Source organism: Maniola hyperantus, chromosome 3 (assembly GCF_902806685.2).
Source record: "Maniola hyperantus chromosome 3, iAphHyp1.2, whole genome shotgun sequence".
In the NCBI taxonomy this organism is placed as follows: Eukaryota; Metazoa; Arthropoda; class Insecta; order Lepidoptera; family Nymphalidae; genus Maniola; species Maniola hyperantus.
This window is the reverse complement of record NC_048538.1, coordinates 7,855,325-7,872,578: the sequence shown is the minus strand read 5'-3', so window position 1 is coordinate 7,872,578 and position 17,254 is coordinate 7,855,325. Positions and strand designations below refer to the sequence as shown.

Here is a 17,254-nt window from a genome sequence, read left to right as displayed (position 1 = left end):
TAATCTGTGACCAAATCTGTCAAATGAAGTGACATTTGACCACAGCATTTGACATAAAATCAATGTGTATTCTGTGGGCATTAAATAAATGAAATAAATTCGGCAAATTTTTAATATAATAACAATACAGTTCAATTAATTACTTAAGAGTAAAATATAAGTATTGTTTCTAATACACACAATGTGTTCCAAATGCTTACATAATACCCTAACATAAAAATTACAAAAATGGTGTTTGAATCTATTCCCCGTACAGTTCGAATAGTTTTGTTAGGAGAGCCAGGTGTTGGTAAAACTTCCCTAATACTTTCACTAGTAACCGAAGAATTCGCTGAAAATGTGCCGCCTAAAGCTGAAGAAATCACTATCCCTGCTGATGTTACGCCGGAGCAAGTTCCGACTAACATTGTCGATGTATGCTGTAAGTTTCGTAACACATCGAACCTTTCCCTGTAACGTGAGAATTATCTTTATATAATACCTACTTAGTAACAATACCAAACCATATTGATTTATTGTCAAATACGAGTACTACTAATTAATCTCTTTCAAAAAAATCTTGTTATTATTTGTAACCTATCTAGATACTTATGTCCAATTCTCACGAGTTATTATATTAGGTCTCTAATATAAATTATCAATCTTTCTTTCCAGTAACTGAACAAAGTTTGGAACAAGTTGCTGAAGAAATTGAAAAAGCTCATGTAATATGTATAGTATTTTCTGTAGACAGGCAGGAAACTTTGAACAAAATAGCTTCTTACTGGCTACCATTTGTGAGGGACAACTGTCCGGATGATTATAGGAAACCTGTAATTCTTGTTGGAAACAAAATAGATTTAATTGACTACTCTGTTGTTGATGTAAGTTTATGATACACAAGTATACAGTCTACACAATGCTTCAATTAAAATTTTATTCCCATCATTCTGTGTGATTTTAGTCATTACTATCTTTTATTAAAGAATCGTAAACTCTTTTTTAACCTATTATAAGACAATGGGGATAACTGATTTGCACACAATTTTTTTACAAAACTATATTCATATTCTTGAACATGTGTATTTGCTTTATCTTTGGCTTGCGAATATTTAACTACTTACATATCACAGTTACATGCTAAGGTTGAGCGATTGCCAGTTTTTAGGGTTCCGTACCTCAAAAGAAAAAAGGAACCCTTATAGGATTACTTTGTTGTCTGTCTGTCCATCTGTCCGTTGTGTCTATCAAGAAAACCTATAGGGTACTTCCCATTGACCTCACCATCATCATCATCATCATCATCAGCCCGTGAACGTCCACTGTTGGACATAGGCCTTCCCTAAAGAGCGCCACCACACCCGGTCCTCGTTCATCTACACTAATATTATAAAGAGGAAAACTTTGTTTGTTTGTTTGTTTGTTTGTTTGTTTGTTTGATTGTACTGAATAGGCTCAAAAACTACTGGACCGATTTTAAAAATTCTTTCACCATTCGAAAGCTACATTATCCACGAGTAACATAGGCTATATTTTATTTTGGAAAAAAATAGGGTTCCGTAAGATATTTGGGTTTTTCGGACACAAGGTGTAAAAAATCAACCAGAAAAGTTACTTATTTTGCGTACGCTGCCTAAACTATAAAAGATAGAACCATAAAATGTTCTAATTAATTGTAGATCTTATAAATATCTACAAAAAAGTCCGCGACACACTATACCCATCTATGTCGAGTGAGGCACAGCAACCATTTTTTTATTTAAAAATCTTGAATTTTTTTTGGACTACATTTAAACGCGTTTATTTTACTCATGCTATTAATCCTTATCAAAATAAATGATTTCATCACTAAGAACAGTTTATGGAGATAATATTTGGTCTTTGAATGATTAAAATTGGACGTTTGGTTTTGAAGTTATGGCGAAATTAAAATATTACGATTTCTGCTGCACGGCGTTGTATTATATAAAGAGGTAATGTCGTTAAGTTTGTTTGTAGGGGGTAATCTTTAGAACTACTGAACCGATTTTAAAAATTCTTTCACCAGTAGAAAGCTACATTATTCCTGAGTGACATAGGCTATACGGGATCTTTAAAAACCTAAATCTACGCGGGCGAAGCCGCGGGGATCAGCTATAGATAATAAAATGAATAAAATTGTTTTAGAATATATGGGATATTGCTGAGGAGTATCCAGAGGTGGACAGATGTATAGAATGCTCTGCAAAAACACTTACAAATGTATCAGAAATGTTTTATAATGCACAGAAGGCTGTATTACATCCTATTCACCCCATATACTCCATTGAGGAACAAGAGGTATTAGATTATTAATTAGATTCATATTATTGTAGATCATCATCTCTATCTTTATGCACTAATTGTCTTTTATTCTATTGTTATATATGTGTATTGTATATAGTTTGTCTCTTAATTTAAATCATAACTGCAACAGTTTAAAAGTTACATAATATGTTATAAATAAATTAAATAAAAAAGCCTTTTATTCATTCTTAATAAATAATTGGTTTACAAATTACAAATTCTATATATCAATTTAATATTAAATTTCTGACATATTACAGAGTTTCATGAATAGTTATTTATATTATATAGTCCGTACAAAATGACTCCTCACGCGCCATTTCAGCCCTATGAGTCAACTGTCATGTCAAAAGTAGGGTTCACTCTAAAATCGTACTTTTGACATAAAAAGTTTAAATGGCGCGTTAAGAGTTAAATTTTACGAGTTATATCTGTGAATTTTAATTTTATTTTTAAGTACATACATATTTTGATCTTGAGATACAGGTAGGTGTGATTTAATATAAGTGAAGCCAAGGTCTAAAGCTACTTTGGGGATTAAACCAAAAGTTTTTTTTTAGCTAACAGAAAGGTGCAAAAGAGCTTTGACCAGAATATTCAAAATTTGTGACATAGATGGTGATGGTTTATTGGATGATTATGAAATAACTGTGTTTCAAAAGAAGTGTTTTGACACTCCATTACAATTGCAGGTATGACACAATTGTGATAATATTATAGGTACTCAATTTTTTACTGGTGATCTTGGTTCTATTAACCATCAGTTATTATAGTAGTTATCATATTATCATCTGTTAGTAGCAATATTATTATTTTAGGTTTTAGATGAAGTAAAATCTGTGATTGCTCAAAATATTGCTGGTGGTATAGAAAATGAATGCATAACAATGAAGGGCTTCATATTCTTGCATTGCTTGTTCATACAACGAGGACGGAATGAGACAACATGGACTGTACTGCGCAAGTTTGGATATGACGAGAGTTTGGAATTGACACACAATTATTTATATGCTAAGTATGTTTAATTTTCTAATAATATGATTTTTTGTCATGTGGTATAATGAGATTAATTTGTTTATATTATTATAAAATTTGGTTTTAAGTGATCTCTCTAACTAAATGTTATTTGTCCATTGATTGCCTTCTTTTTTTATTTAAATACTATATAGTGTGTACAAAACACGGAACAATATTTTTTTTTTTTTTTTTTTTTTTCCTACCATAAAGCACCATTATAAAATGGCAGCTTTATTACTACTACCATCTAGCCTATGGGCTAATAAGTAATATTATTCTAGCTTAAACTTCTACTTATGATTAATTTTTAAATCTAATTTACAGTCCAATAACTGTCCTTAGTTTATTCTAACACGTACTTACAGTTCACTATGTTCTTGTGACCTAGAAAAATAAAGTAGCACAAGCACTATTACACAAACGGCTTGGTTCTTTTGAGCCTCCTTTTGATATCCATGTTATCTAGAAGCTTCACAGCCTCCAAATTAACATGATGGCGAAGTCGATGTTGGTGAGCTTCTGCGTACTTTTGGATGATTTTGTTTACGAACTCTATCTTAAGGTCCCTGTGGAGATCGTGATTTCTTACATACCAGGGTGCATTTGTTATTTCCCTGAGTACTTTGTTCTGGAATCTCTGTATTACTTGAACATTGGTCGGTTTAGTACACCCCCAGAGTTGTATACCATACGTCCATACAGGCATCAGAACTTGCTTGTATAGCATAAGTTTATTATGTAATGAGAGCGTGGAATGCCTTCCAAGCAGCCAATACATTTTTTTGTAGCGTAATTCTAACTCCTCACGTTTCTTTTTAACATGAGCTTTCCATCGAAGCTTTGCGTCAAGCGTCATACCCAAGTACTTCGCTGTATTTACGTAGGGAATAAGTTGCCGATTTAGATAAATTGGGTGATATTTTGGTAACTTATTGGTAAAATCTATATGCATAGATTTCGACTCGTTTAGCTTAATTCGCCACTTTATAGTCCAATCGTTGACTTTATTAATGGCAGCTTGAACTTTTTCTACTGCTTCTTCGTGACTTTCTCCAGTTGCTATTATGGCAGTATCATCAGCGAATGTTGCAATAGTGTTATTTTCTAGTGCTGGAATATCACAGGTGTATAATAAGTACAGGACCGGACCTAAGACACTTCCTTGTGGTACCCCAGCTTTAATTTCTTTGAGTTCAGAATACGCATCTTCTTGACGGACTCTAAACCATCTATTTGAGATGTATGATTCAAGAATATCTGCAAATGACTTTGGTAGCATATTTCTGAGTTTATAGATAAGCCCTTCGTGCCACACTTTATCGAAAGCTTGCGCTACGTCTAAAAAGACTGTAGAACACACTTTCTTATTTTCTAATGATTTCTCTATTATGTCAGTAATTCTGTGGACTTGATCTATCGTTGAGTGTTTTTCACGGAATCCAAATTGGTGATCTGGTATTAATTTTCTCTCCTCTAGTATAGGTTTTATTCTTTTGAGTAACAGTTTTTCAAATAATTTTGAAATAACTGGTAATAAAGAGATTGGTCTGTATGATGTTGTTTCATGGGGTGGTTTCCCCGGTTTAGCGATCATAATAACTTCAGCAACTTTCCATAACTCAGGTACATGTCTTAGTCTAAATGATGCATTTATGAGATTGGTAAGTTTCACTAAAGCTTTCCGAGGTAGGTTTTTTAAAATTTCTCCGGTAATGAGATCATATCCTGGAGATTTTTTTTTGCTTAAATTGAACTTTATTTCTTCAGATACTTCCTTTGGTGTCACAAGTCTGATATTTTGCAGGTCATCTTGTCTTTCTTCATTCTCACTGAAATCAATTGTATGGCCCTCATTTGGTTGGAATATATCTTCCAGATGCTGAGCGAATCTATTAGCTTTTTGAATGTTATTGATAGCCCATTTTCCATTTGATTCTTTAATAGGTGGTATATGTGTGATAGGTCTTTTTAGATTACCTGTTACTTTCCAAAGAGAATAGTCAGTTTCTCGGTCATTGGTCAAGCTTCGTAGGTAATCATTTAACTTAGTGTCATTATGACTTTTGATTGCTTTCTTGATTGTTTTCGCGAGTTTGTTCAGTATTCTTTTGTCTTGTGGCGATCTCGAGGCATGCCATTTTTTTCTCTGCTTTCTCTTTGTTCTAATGAGCTGTATAATTTCCTTAGGATAGGTGGTACCCTTACTCCTTTTTTTTATCGATGGCGTATTATTCCAGGCTGATTTTTGTATGTCTGTTATAAATTTAGCTACTTCCATATTGAGCTGGTCTTGGCATTTTAAGGGGACCTTTAGGTTTATAGTACTGTCTAACTCTATTTTAAAGCTTTCCCAGTCTGTATTGTTATTCACTAGAGTTATCTTGGTTTCTTTGAATGCAATGTTATGTTTATTCAATATTAACAATATTGGTGAATGGTCCGAATTCATGTCATATTTTCCTTCAATATTTAGGTACCTTGGTGAGATGTTCTTAGTTATAAAGAAGTCTATCAGATCTGGGGTTTTTTGAGGATCAGTAGGCCAATAGGTCGGCATACCTGTACTGATCGCGTCGCATCCCAAGTCTTTGATCGCACTCAGCAATTCTTTACCTTTTGTTGTTGTTAGTCTGGAGCCCCAGAAAATATTTTTGGCGTTAAAATCTCCACCAATTATAAATCTGTGTCCATATTGTCTCAAGAAACGCACGTATTCATATTTTTTTAGAGAATGCCTTGGTGGGCAGTATATGGCTACAATTGTAATTGGGTATCGTTCTGTTTTAATATTTACTGCCACTGCTTGGATTTCAGACTCTTCGTATTTACTTTCTTCGTAGTGACAAATACTCTCTTTTATTATAACAGCACTACCTCCTCTGGCTGAATTATTAGGATGTAGGGCGTGATATACTTTATATCCATTAAATTTGATGTAGGATTCTTTTGTGAAATGTGTTTCGGAGATCAGACATATGTCGATATTTTCAGTATCTAGGACTACTTGTAGCTCATGTTGATGTTGGAATAGTCCATTAGAATTCCATGCCAATAGTTTTAGTTCTTTTTCCATTATTTGGTTTTAAAAGGGGCTTTGTTAGTGCCATTTTCAAGTTTTCGCAGGCGATCATCGAATGATGACATAAATTTCAAGATCTCGTCTAGTTTATTTAAGGTAGGATCGCTCGTGTTATTACTGTAGGACATTTTGAATTTAGGACAATGTAGGACATTCACGGAACAATGAGATTGTTGTTGTTTTTTGCTTAGTGGATTTTGGTAGTGCCACCACGGCACAATTGGAACAATGAGATCTCACTCGCCAGTTTAACTTTATGTGTCAACTGTCATGTCAAAAGTACGATTTTAGTCCTTATTTTAAAGTTAAACCGTACTTTTGACATGTAAGTTAAAATGGCGAGTGAGTTCTCATTTTGTATGGACTATACATAAATATACCGACGCAAGTCGGCAAGCCGGTCAGCTCTGGCAATATGGGGCATGTACGTCAAATATCGACGTGCACTTGTTAGCCGAGTGTATCGAGCGGCGCGGAAGCGATGGCGAGAGCGGGGCGCCCTTCGCTTATATGACGGCCTCCTGGGCGACAGGGCAGCACCCTATAAATAAATACGTATTGTGTCGCTTCCGTCGCTTTTCTCTCCCCGCCCACCTCTGTCGTCTTGGTTGCAGCCTAAAGGATACAAGATATTAACTATAATGTATGTTTCTATTTTACAGCGTTAAAGTACCTATTGGATGTACTTCAGAACTTTCATATAAAGGGCAACAGTTTTTGACACAACTATTTGAAAAGTATGACAAGGATAGAGATGGAATGTTAAATCCGACTGAACTGAAGAATGTGTTCTCTTGTTGTCCTCGCATTCCTTGGCATAATTTACGCTACACAGTTCCGACTAGTGACAAGGTAGCTTATTTGTTAATAGTTCGTAATCTTCTTCTCCATACAAATGAATACCTAATAAGGTACGCTGATTATTCTATTTTTGTTGTTCTAGATCTTAAACTAAGCAAGATATTGATTTATCTCTGCTTCATCTATGCCCGACAACAATAAAATTGTAATAGTCATTTTATAATTCATTTTAAAGATTTCATATTTTTTACTCTGTTTCACAAATATCCAAAACGCATGATACCGTAGCCGCCATGTTAATTCCGACTGTGACGTCACATGGATTGAAGTTGTAACATATTTCATTAAGAAAACACCATTACTTACCAATCCGTGTGTCGTCATGAACCTAAAAAGATGGTGGGTAGCGTTTTCGAGGCGGAATGTGAAATGCAAAATTTAAATGCATTTTAAATGCCAAAATCCGAAATAAATGGCTCAAATCGGGCCACGAGAACCTTATCTTAAAATAACATGGAAATTGTTGACAGGGCTATGTAACTCTTCAAGGGTGGATGTGTCGGTGGACTCTCATGACTTTACTGGACTTGCAGAGCACAAGCGCTTATTTAGCATATTTAGGGTACAATTTTATTGAAAACGATACACAAAAATCAGCGATACATAGTAAGTGTAATTAATAAACTTGGATCGACCATACTAAGCTAAACAATATATAATAGTACCTAATAAACTAGAAAATTGCCTATCGCAAACGGCGACTAGAAGTCAATAAAAATAAAAGAATACATTTGTAACAATTCTGTTGTACGTAATCTTTTAACCATACTAAATTGCAGGTCTGAAACGAATAGCTATCCTTTTCAGCAAAAAACATTGTGGATTTCAGACTATCAATTTATTTTAATGAATGTGTAAACAGAATTGGCACCAATGTTGCTACCTAGTGCTATCCTGCATTATGAAAGGAATAGCAATACATACAGACCTGTCATTTTAGTTTAATTTACAGATTTTGTACTTTTGAATTAGCCACATTTAGGTATTATTCAAAAAGTCAGATAGTGCTTTTACCATCTAAAGTCTGCTGATCTCAGATAAAAATTGGTTTCAGACAATAACTGGTTGTCTACGTCAGGCTAAACCACACAAAAAGTAAACTTAAACTCTATTCTACACTTTTATGAATTACGTAAACTTAAAACAAAAGTTACTAATGATGCAGTCTTTAAAAAAATGTAATACAATTGTTTCGAATTTTTACAGTAACCAGAGACAAAAAAGTGGACATTGCTAAGAAACAGTCAAGCAGGAATGTGTACCAGTGTCATATCATTGGACCAAGATCGTGCGGCAAAACTTCCATATGCAGGAGTTTCTTAGGCATAGCACATAAGGTACTATTATTATTAATGAGAAAATGAATTCACCAACGTTTTTTCAATAGATATTTTTTTATACCTATACATACGAGTAATATTATTATTTAGAAACTCTCTGGAAAAAGGTTTTCAAATCGCTTAATATACTTACTCCTTGTTTTAATTTTAGAAATTAAAACCTCACACGCACGAGCGGGGCGACGGCAACACTACTGAGAGCAATTACTGCATCAATACAGTGCTCGTGTACGGGCAGGAAAAATACTTGGTTCTGAAGGAGATACCCATCACACGCGTCTCAGACCCTCTGCAGCCGCACGAGGTCAACTGCGACGTGGCGTGCCTCGTGTATGACGTCACTGCTAGCAGGTCATTTGAATATATCGCCAGGATATACATTGTGAGTACGATAGTTCCGAAGGAGATACCCGTCACGCGCGTCTCAGACCCTCTCCAGCTGCACGAGGTCAACTGCGACGTGGCGTGCCTCGTGAATGACGTCACTGCTAGCAGGTCGTTTGACTATATCGCCAGGATATACATTGTGAGTACGATAGTTCCGAAGGAGATACCCATCACGCGCGTCTCAGACCTTCTCCAGCTGCACGAGGTCAACTGTGACGTGGCGTGCCTCGTGTATGACGTCACTGCTAGCAGGTCGTTTGAATATATCGCCAGGATATACATTGTGAGTACGATAGTTCCGAAGGAGATACCCATCACGCGCGTCTCAGACCCTCTCCAGCTGCACGAGGTCAACTGCGACGTGGCGTGCCTCGTGTATGACGTCACTGCTAGCAGGTCGTTTGAATATATCGCTAGGATATACATTGTGAGTACGATAGTTCCGAAGGAGATACCCATCACGCGCGTCTCAGATCCTCTCCAGCTGCACGAGGTCAACTGTGACGTGGCGTGCCTCGTGTATGACGTCACTTCTAGCAGGTCGTTTTAATACATTGCCAGGATATACATTGTGAGTACGTTAGTTCCGAAAGAGATAATCTATCATCCCTCTGCAGACGCATGAGGTTAACAAATTGTGGAAAATATTAGGAATTATTTTTACTCTAAGTACTAACTTTTATTAGGGCGCGATAGCCACCATGATTCAGTAGACAACCCATTTGCGGTATGTTCGTTTACAATGTAATCAAGGAAAGAGAAAGAAAAAACCGGCCACGAGTCAGACTCGTGCGCCGAGGGTTCCGTACTCGAGTATTTTTTCGACATTTTGCACGATAGATCAAAAACATAAAAATAAATGAAATGAAATTATTTTTATTTTGCCAAATGTTTGTAACAATAAATGACGGACGACGGTACATTGATGGATGGTCTCTTTTACATTTTTGCCCTATTTTATGTAAGGCGTGCAAAATATGTAGGTAGTCAAATAGCAATGACCACAACAGTAAAATGTTACAATTAGTTCCTCTAGTTCATTAATCTTAAATCATAATCATATCAAATCTCGCTCATAATTCGCGTGTACAAAACATGGCACTTAGGCCTAACCAATTTTGGATAGACAATTTCTGCGCAGGTATATCGACGTAACTTATAGAAGTAGTAGTACTATATCATGATTGATAAAAAAAAAAATTGGGTGTAGTTCGTCCCTAATGCAGGCGCAAACCATAGCCATACTAATCTATTACTTTGACATTATCAATGGAGTTACCGCAATTAAATGTTACAGTGACACACTTGTATATTTTTATAAACTATAGTGAGTTATTTCCATTATAAATATTTATCCCCCTCGCTCCCGTCCGCACCTACTCGCGTAGCGCGTCGTGGTTGAGTCTGCGTTGGGAGCCGAGTCCCTGGGAAAAAGGTCCCCGGATGGGTTCAAAACTAGTCGGGCTTACGCCGACTAACCATGTAAATACAATCTGCTGCGCGATTGCGGGAGAATGACAGCTACAATGTCACGATCGCAATCACCTTTGATTGGTTGACGCTCGCTCACTATTGGCTGCAATGCATTGTTGCAACAAGAATCGCACAAATTCAGCCAATCAGAACAATTGAGATTGTAATAATGATTGATGCAGATTTCTCGCAATCGAGGTGCGGGATCATCTATATTTATGACACTTTGTATAGTTAAACAATATTTTTGTTTCAGAAATATTTCGCCGAAAGTCACATTCCCGTGTTAATTGTTGGTACCAAAGGTGATCATTTGATGACCAGACAGGAGTACATATTGCAGCCTGAAGTGTTTTGCAATAAATATCAACTGTTAGCACCACAGAGCTTTAATATAAAAGAAAATAAACACGAAATTTTTGTCAAATTGGCAACGATGGCTGCATTTCCGTAAGTATTGATTGGCTCTCAAAATATTTCTACCTACTTTGATTTTCCGGGATAAAAAGTAGCTTATGTCGCTCTCCAGGTCTTTATCTATACCCATGCACAAAATCACGTCAATCCGTAGCACCGTTGCGACGTGATTGAAGGACAAACCAACAAACAAACACACTTTCGCATTTATAATAAGGGTACTGATATTCGCAAGCCATAATGAAAGTGCGAGTTGGATTCACACACGAACGGTTCCGTGTCATCCTACAAGATAACACATTTAAATACATTTTTAATTATCATGGCGGCCATTTTGAAATGTTCATTATAATTTGTAGTAATAGAAATACACAATCTGTAAAAATTGCAACTCTCTACCTATTACGGTTCATGATATCTCATGTCAGCCTACTGACAGATTGACGGACGGACAGATGGACAGCAGAGGCTGAGCAATCACGCACTCATCCGATCCGAATCCGTGAAAATACGGATATAAAAAATATCTACGTCATATGTAACTATGTAGGTAGGTATAAAGCTACCATACAAATAGTTCTATGACTACTTTGGAATGTATTTTCACGGATTTGGATGAGTGCGTAACCGCCCTTAGTAATAGAGTCCCGTTGCCAACCTCGGGTACGAAACCCTAAACATGAGCATCGATACAGTGCTTATTTCAAATAGGCTAGGCAGTGTTTTTATGCCTCTGACTTGCACGCCATTGGGTACACTACAGGGTATTTTACATAAAATTTATTTTGAACTAGCTGATGAGTGTACCACTTCATTCGCTTGGAATTGGTTTTTAAATCCTGCCAGGATGCAAGCTTATGCCAAACTTCGTCAAGATTAGTTTAGCGGTAGAGCCGTGAAAAGTTACTGACAAACACTTTATGTAGACAGACTCTCGCATTTATGATACAGATTAAATTATAATAAAATACATAGGACAAAATCATGAAAAATAGTAATTTAACGAAATCAAAATCCGACATTAAAGCTATAGCATAAAGTATGGCTGGTTACTGGTTAGGCATAGATAGGGATTTGATTATTTTGGGTCTAATAAGGAGAAATATCTGATGCTTACCCCGATGTGACGATCGATTTTCAGGCCTTATGTTATAATATTTTTGCAACACACATCAATTTGAGATTGTTATATTAAGAAAAAATGTTTTAAACTGTTATTTTAATTATGTCTTGGTCAGTCAATTTCAAGCAGCATGGATTTTGTTCAGCAAACACAGGTTAGTAATTTGAACAGTTGTTTTGTCTGCTGATTTAAATATTTTGTTTACAATTTGGTTAATCTCGCTTAGTAGCGAAATTTCTTGGCCAAACAACGCGTGACGGTAACGTGTCTATGCGGCTTCTAGTTATACAAGGAACCAACTGTATGAAGGAGTTCATTTGCGAAAATAAGAATAGAGATGTTGCCATCGAAATATGTTGCCCATTTCAAAAATAAATCGTTCCATAATGAAAAATGAAAAAAAAGAAAAAAATATATAAAAATAATGATTATTTTTAAATGGGAGATCTTCTAACATACGTAAAATCCATATTCTCAGTAAGTTTAATAACCATAGAGTAAAAATTACGTGTAAATTGTTCTATAGGCACCTACTCAATATAATATGCGCCCCTACGTATCCGATAGTATTTATCCTGCAAAAAAGTACGGTGTTAATGCTGTGTAAACAGTGGCCCTACCGCGGTTGTTTGACAGCTACAATGTCACGATCGCAATCATCTCTGATTGGTTAATGCTCGCTCACTATTGGCCACAATGCATTGTTGCAACAAGAATCGCACAAATTCAGCCAATCAGAACAATTGAGATTGTAATAATGATTGATGCAGGTTTTAAACAATCGCCCTACATGTCTTAAATCTACAGACGCATGCGACGACCTGACTTTGCAATGGGCTAGTTGACACTTTTTTTAAGTTGGTCTTAAATGGTTAATATTTGTCCTATTAGATCAAAAAAATTAACACTATATTTTTTTGCGCCCTAAAAACCGTAAAACTTTAATTTAAAAATATATTTTTCTTAGACAGGTGAAAACACTGTCGGCCATGTTTGGCCCATAGATTATCTGTGCTCTGACGTCATGCATTTGTAAACAACAGCATAACCTTCCAAAGTTTAATAAACATGACTTCTATACTAGTTTACATGAAAAATATAGTAATTATCGTTATTGTATCATCCGAGAATGTAAAAAACGCATCGATAAAGACCACAGGAAAGTTGTGGATTAGAGTGCCCAGTGAAATAAATATACGTAACACGCGAAGACTTGCTTAAAGGGATCCTATATGACAAAGACTTCAACCCAAATTTATTTTTGCAAAGATCAGTTTGTTGTAAGTCTTACGTAATAACTTATTCAATTTATAAAGAGAAAACGATATTTTTTTACGTTTACTATGAGTTTTTAGAAATATATAAAAACTAGCTTATGCTCGTGACTTCGCCCGCGTGGACTTCATAAATTTCAAACCCCCATTTAACCCACTCAGGGGTGGAATTTCAAAAAATCCTTTCCTAGTGGATACCTTCTGTTTACCTACAAAGAACACACCCACCAAATTTCATGTATCTAGGACCAGCTGTTTAGATGTTTAGGCTGTGCGTTGATATATAAGTTAGTCAGGACTTTAAATTTTATATATATCGATACTACGTTAGTCCCCGCGTGACATAGGGATGACATTTCTTTGTTTATATATTTAATGACGTCACATCATGGCTGACAGCGTTTTCTGCGTTTCAAATAAAAATAAAAACTGTATTTTTTTAAATTGGTTTTATAAATCCATCCTGCGTTTTTAAAAATTGTTATTGATATATTTCGTTGTCTTAAGCAAAATACTATAATAAATAATCATTTATTGGACGAAATTAGATATGAGTCAAGTAGCCTATTTGTCTCTGACGTAAATCTGTCTCGTTTTAACTCGTATGTAAAATCTGAGCAAAAGTCGAAGTTCAGGATCCGACAGGAAAGATACACACTACTACAGTCTACTCATCGTACTTTAGGAGATATCGGCAGCTTAGGCTTTGTGAGCATGACGTTTTGTCGCTGGCTTATAACTCTCAACAACAGACACAACGCTGTACGAAACGGATGCTGCCGATTCTGATTAAATTTTTAATTAATAACCTATTATAAGTGACAAGTGCTAGTAACTAGCCACGGGTTCAGATTTCATACTTATGTATACTATCAGTTTTAAAGTATTTTTAACAAGAACCCCGTTCAACAGACACCTGAAGCACTTCGCGAGTTTCGCGGGCGACAAGTCGTCGTGGTGGAAGGCCGGAATCGGCGTCGCCGCCGCCACGCTCGCCGGCCTCGTGCTTCTCAAGCTGCTCAACATCAAGTCGCGCTAGACGCCTGCAGTAGCGAATCACCCCGCGATCAGCGCGGGTGATTCGCTAACTCAGTGATCAACATTAAATGATAGCCGTCAAACTCATTTGACATTTAGTTGAGTTGGTTCTACATTGCTGCATCACTGAGTGATATTAAATAACTTTTCGTAGACAACCTTCAATAGCGCGGTGGCTAGCCATTCCGTGTTGATCACTAAGTTAGCGAATCGCCCGCGCCCCGCAGGCTCTTACCTTAGGATTTAAACTCAAAACAGCGCGATGCGAATTCGCCACGTTTTAAACCTGTACTAGTCTATATATCTTCTAAATATATAAAAGAAAAAGGTGACCGACTGACTGATCTATCTACGCACAGCTCAAACTACTGGCCAGATCGGGTTGAAATTTGGCATGCAGATAGCTATTACGACGTAGACATCCGCTAAGAAAGGATTTTTGAAAATTCAATCCAATCGCACTGACTTATGCACCACAAGTTTTTAATTGCCATAAAAATTTTAAGGCCCAGGTAACGTCTATTGTTCTATGTAATGAGATATTTTTTAACAATAATTTAATAATATTGTTGTTTTTTTTTAAAATATGAGTAAATGTGTAACATATTTACGCTACGAATAAAGCCGCGCGTCACATTGTACGCTAACACAATTATTATTGCCGTTTTTTATTTACGGATATTTTAGGATGGTCGGTTTAATTTTTTTAATTGCATAAACGTATTATCAAATTCTGATTATGCAATTTTTTATGGTAATTAAAAATTTATGGTGTTATAAGTCTTGTTTTGTCTAATGTCTTGCAATAAAAGCATTTGAGTTCTCATCGCATTGATGCGTCGTTGTCGAATGTCGTTCGTTCGGCGCTGGGACTCCCACAATGCTCTTCAAAAACTTGCAAAGTTAGATGCTTTGCAGCGCAAAATCGCGGATTTACACGTTGCGAATTCGTATCGTGGATTTGATTTTCGACCATTATTAGGTACAGAATACTGAAACGTATTTTAATGCTTAAGAACTTCATTAGTACACATATATATTTTAGGGTTCCGTACCCAAATGGTTAAACGGGACTCTATTACTCCGCTGTCCGTCAGGCTGTATTACATGAACCGTGATAGACTGTTGAAATTTTAGATGATGTATTCCTGTTGCCGCTATAACAACAAATAGGTACTAAAAAACGAAAAATAAATATTTAAGGGGGCTTCCATACATCACGTTTGTTGTATTTGCTCGTTTTAATAGATAATTTTACGAACCCTTCGTGCGCGAATCCGACTCGCACTTGGCCGGTTTTTGACATTTTGTCCGTGCAACAAACGTCAAAAAGTTGTATAATTAAAAAAATTTAAATCACTACTGCCCTTCCAAGAACGAACTAAAAAGTAAAAAACGACAACTGAAAATGTTGTTTTTTACAACAACAAAAAAAAAACAAAAACCGAAATACAGCCGCCATTTGGTTTTTAGGGGTCCGTACCTCAAAAGGAAAAACGGAACCCTTATAGGATCACTTTGTTGTCTGTCTGTCAAGAAACCTACAGGGTACTTCCCGTTGACCTAGAATCATGAAATTTGGTAGGTAAGTAGGTCTTATAGCAGACGTTCGGGGAAAAATCTGAAAACCGTGAATTTGTGGTTACATCACACAAAAAAAATCAATTGTGGTCATGAACTAATAATTAGTATTTGCAATTTTCGAAGTAAGATAACTTAATCAAGTGGGCACATATGAAAGGTCTTCATCTGTGGATTCTAAAACAATTTTTAATTAGTTTTTATGCATCATAGTTTTTGAATATCGTGCAAAATGTTGAAAAAATACGACTTTGCTACGGAACCCTCGTTGCGCGAGCCTAACTCGCACTTGGCCGGTTTTTCTAAACTTAGAAAGAAACTTACCTTCTTATTTGCATCCATGAACCCTGGAAACTACTCACCGTTTTTGGGCATTCGTGTAAAAAATAGTTACTTAGCATTTGGACCGCTTTTATGTATTAAAATCTGTTTCAGTATTCAGCTGTTAGTGTCTGTCCACATAAACTCGCAAGTGCGGTCGCGATAGTATGGAATGTACGACGCATGCGACATCCGGCATGACCCAACTCCAATCACCATCAGTTTCTCAATAACATCTCGTAAGGGATGTTATCCTGTAGAAAACTTCAGCTGAATTTATTTTTCCAAATACATGTATGAAAAATAGATATTTTAACATAATATTGGGGCTAATTCCTTTGTACACAATCTCTAAACTAAACTAAAATGGCACGTCTAAATCTATTGCTATCCCTTTCATAATATTGCTTGCGGAAAAGGATAGCACTAGATTTAGACCTGTTAATTTAGTTTAGTTTAGAGATTGTGTACTAGAGAATCGGCCCCAATATTCGTCAAAACTGCACCTGTCCTACAAAGGAATGAATCGATTTTTAGGTCGTTTTGGCAGACCAGTGAGAGCGAGGAGTGCACGCGATTGGTTGATTTGATCATTACCCAGCTTTCCACCACTACAAACAAAATTCAAAATACTAACTAAGTAGTTGTTTTTTGCTTGTTAAGCTTGCTCCACCGGTAGGTTCAGCGTGAACACTCATTATTATGTGAATTAATTGTCTCTAGCTTATGTCTATCGGCATGAAGACCTACTTGTATTCGTAATCGTCCTAACTCCTAACGTTTACCTAATACTTCGCGAAGTCGCCTACGTACCAGCGAGTGTTTGAGCATAGGCGGTTAAAAAACTACATTTTTCATATTACGCCTATACAAAAAACATCCCTCCCAAACCAAAGTTTTAGAGTTGTGCATACATAAGAGAATAATTTTATTATAGAGTATTATTATCATTTTAGTTGTAAATAAAACTTTAGATCTAACTCAAGTAGTTTTTTTTAAATTATATTGTGGTTCGAAGAATATTGCGTCAAGACTAGGC

General features: G+C 36.0%; 1 protein-coding gene across 2 annotated transcripts; it reads left to right on the top strand.

The window, feature by feature from the left end:
• The first annotated feature begins 48 nt into the window (after window positions 1-48).
• On the top strand, window positions 49-17,195 carry Miro (mitochondrial Rho GTPase). 2 transcript variants are annotated; one of them, XM_034984711.2, is made up of 12 exons: window positions 49-421; window positions 655-863; window positions 2,146-2,298; window positions 2,865-2,996; window positions 3,123-3,319; window positions 7,063-7,252; window positions 7,732-7,867; window positions 8,468-8,598; window positions 8,753-8,983; window positions 10,718-10,911; window positions 12,117-12,155; window positions 14,188-17,195. In XM_034984711.2, exons 1-12 carry the CDS (start codon window positions 229-231, stop codon window positions 14,312-14,314), a joined length of 1,932 nt encoding a protein of 643 aa, XP_034840602.1. In that variant the 5' UTR covers window positions 49-228; the 3' UTR covers window positions 14,315-17,195. The 2 variants fall into 2 exon arrangements, with proteins under 2 accessions (XP_034840602.1, XP_034840603.1); XM_034984712.2 differs by lacking the exon at window positions 12,117-12,155.
• Window positions 17,196-17,254: the final 59 nt, after the last annotated feature.

Coding starts and splice junctions, on each gene's coding strand:
- Miro (XM_034984711.2), top strand. CDS start 229: ATGGTGTTTGAATCTATTCCCCGTACAGTTCGAATAGTTTTGTTAGGA. Junction 7,868..8,467: donor ACAAAAATCAGCGATACATA/GTAAGTGTAATT, acceptor GAATTTTTACAG/TAACCAGAGACAAAAAAGTG. Junction 10,912..12,116: donor GCAACGATGGCTGCATTTCC/GTAAGTATTGAT, acceptor TGTCTTGGTCAG/TCAATTTCAAGCAGCATGGA.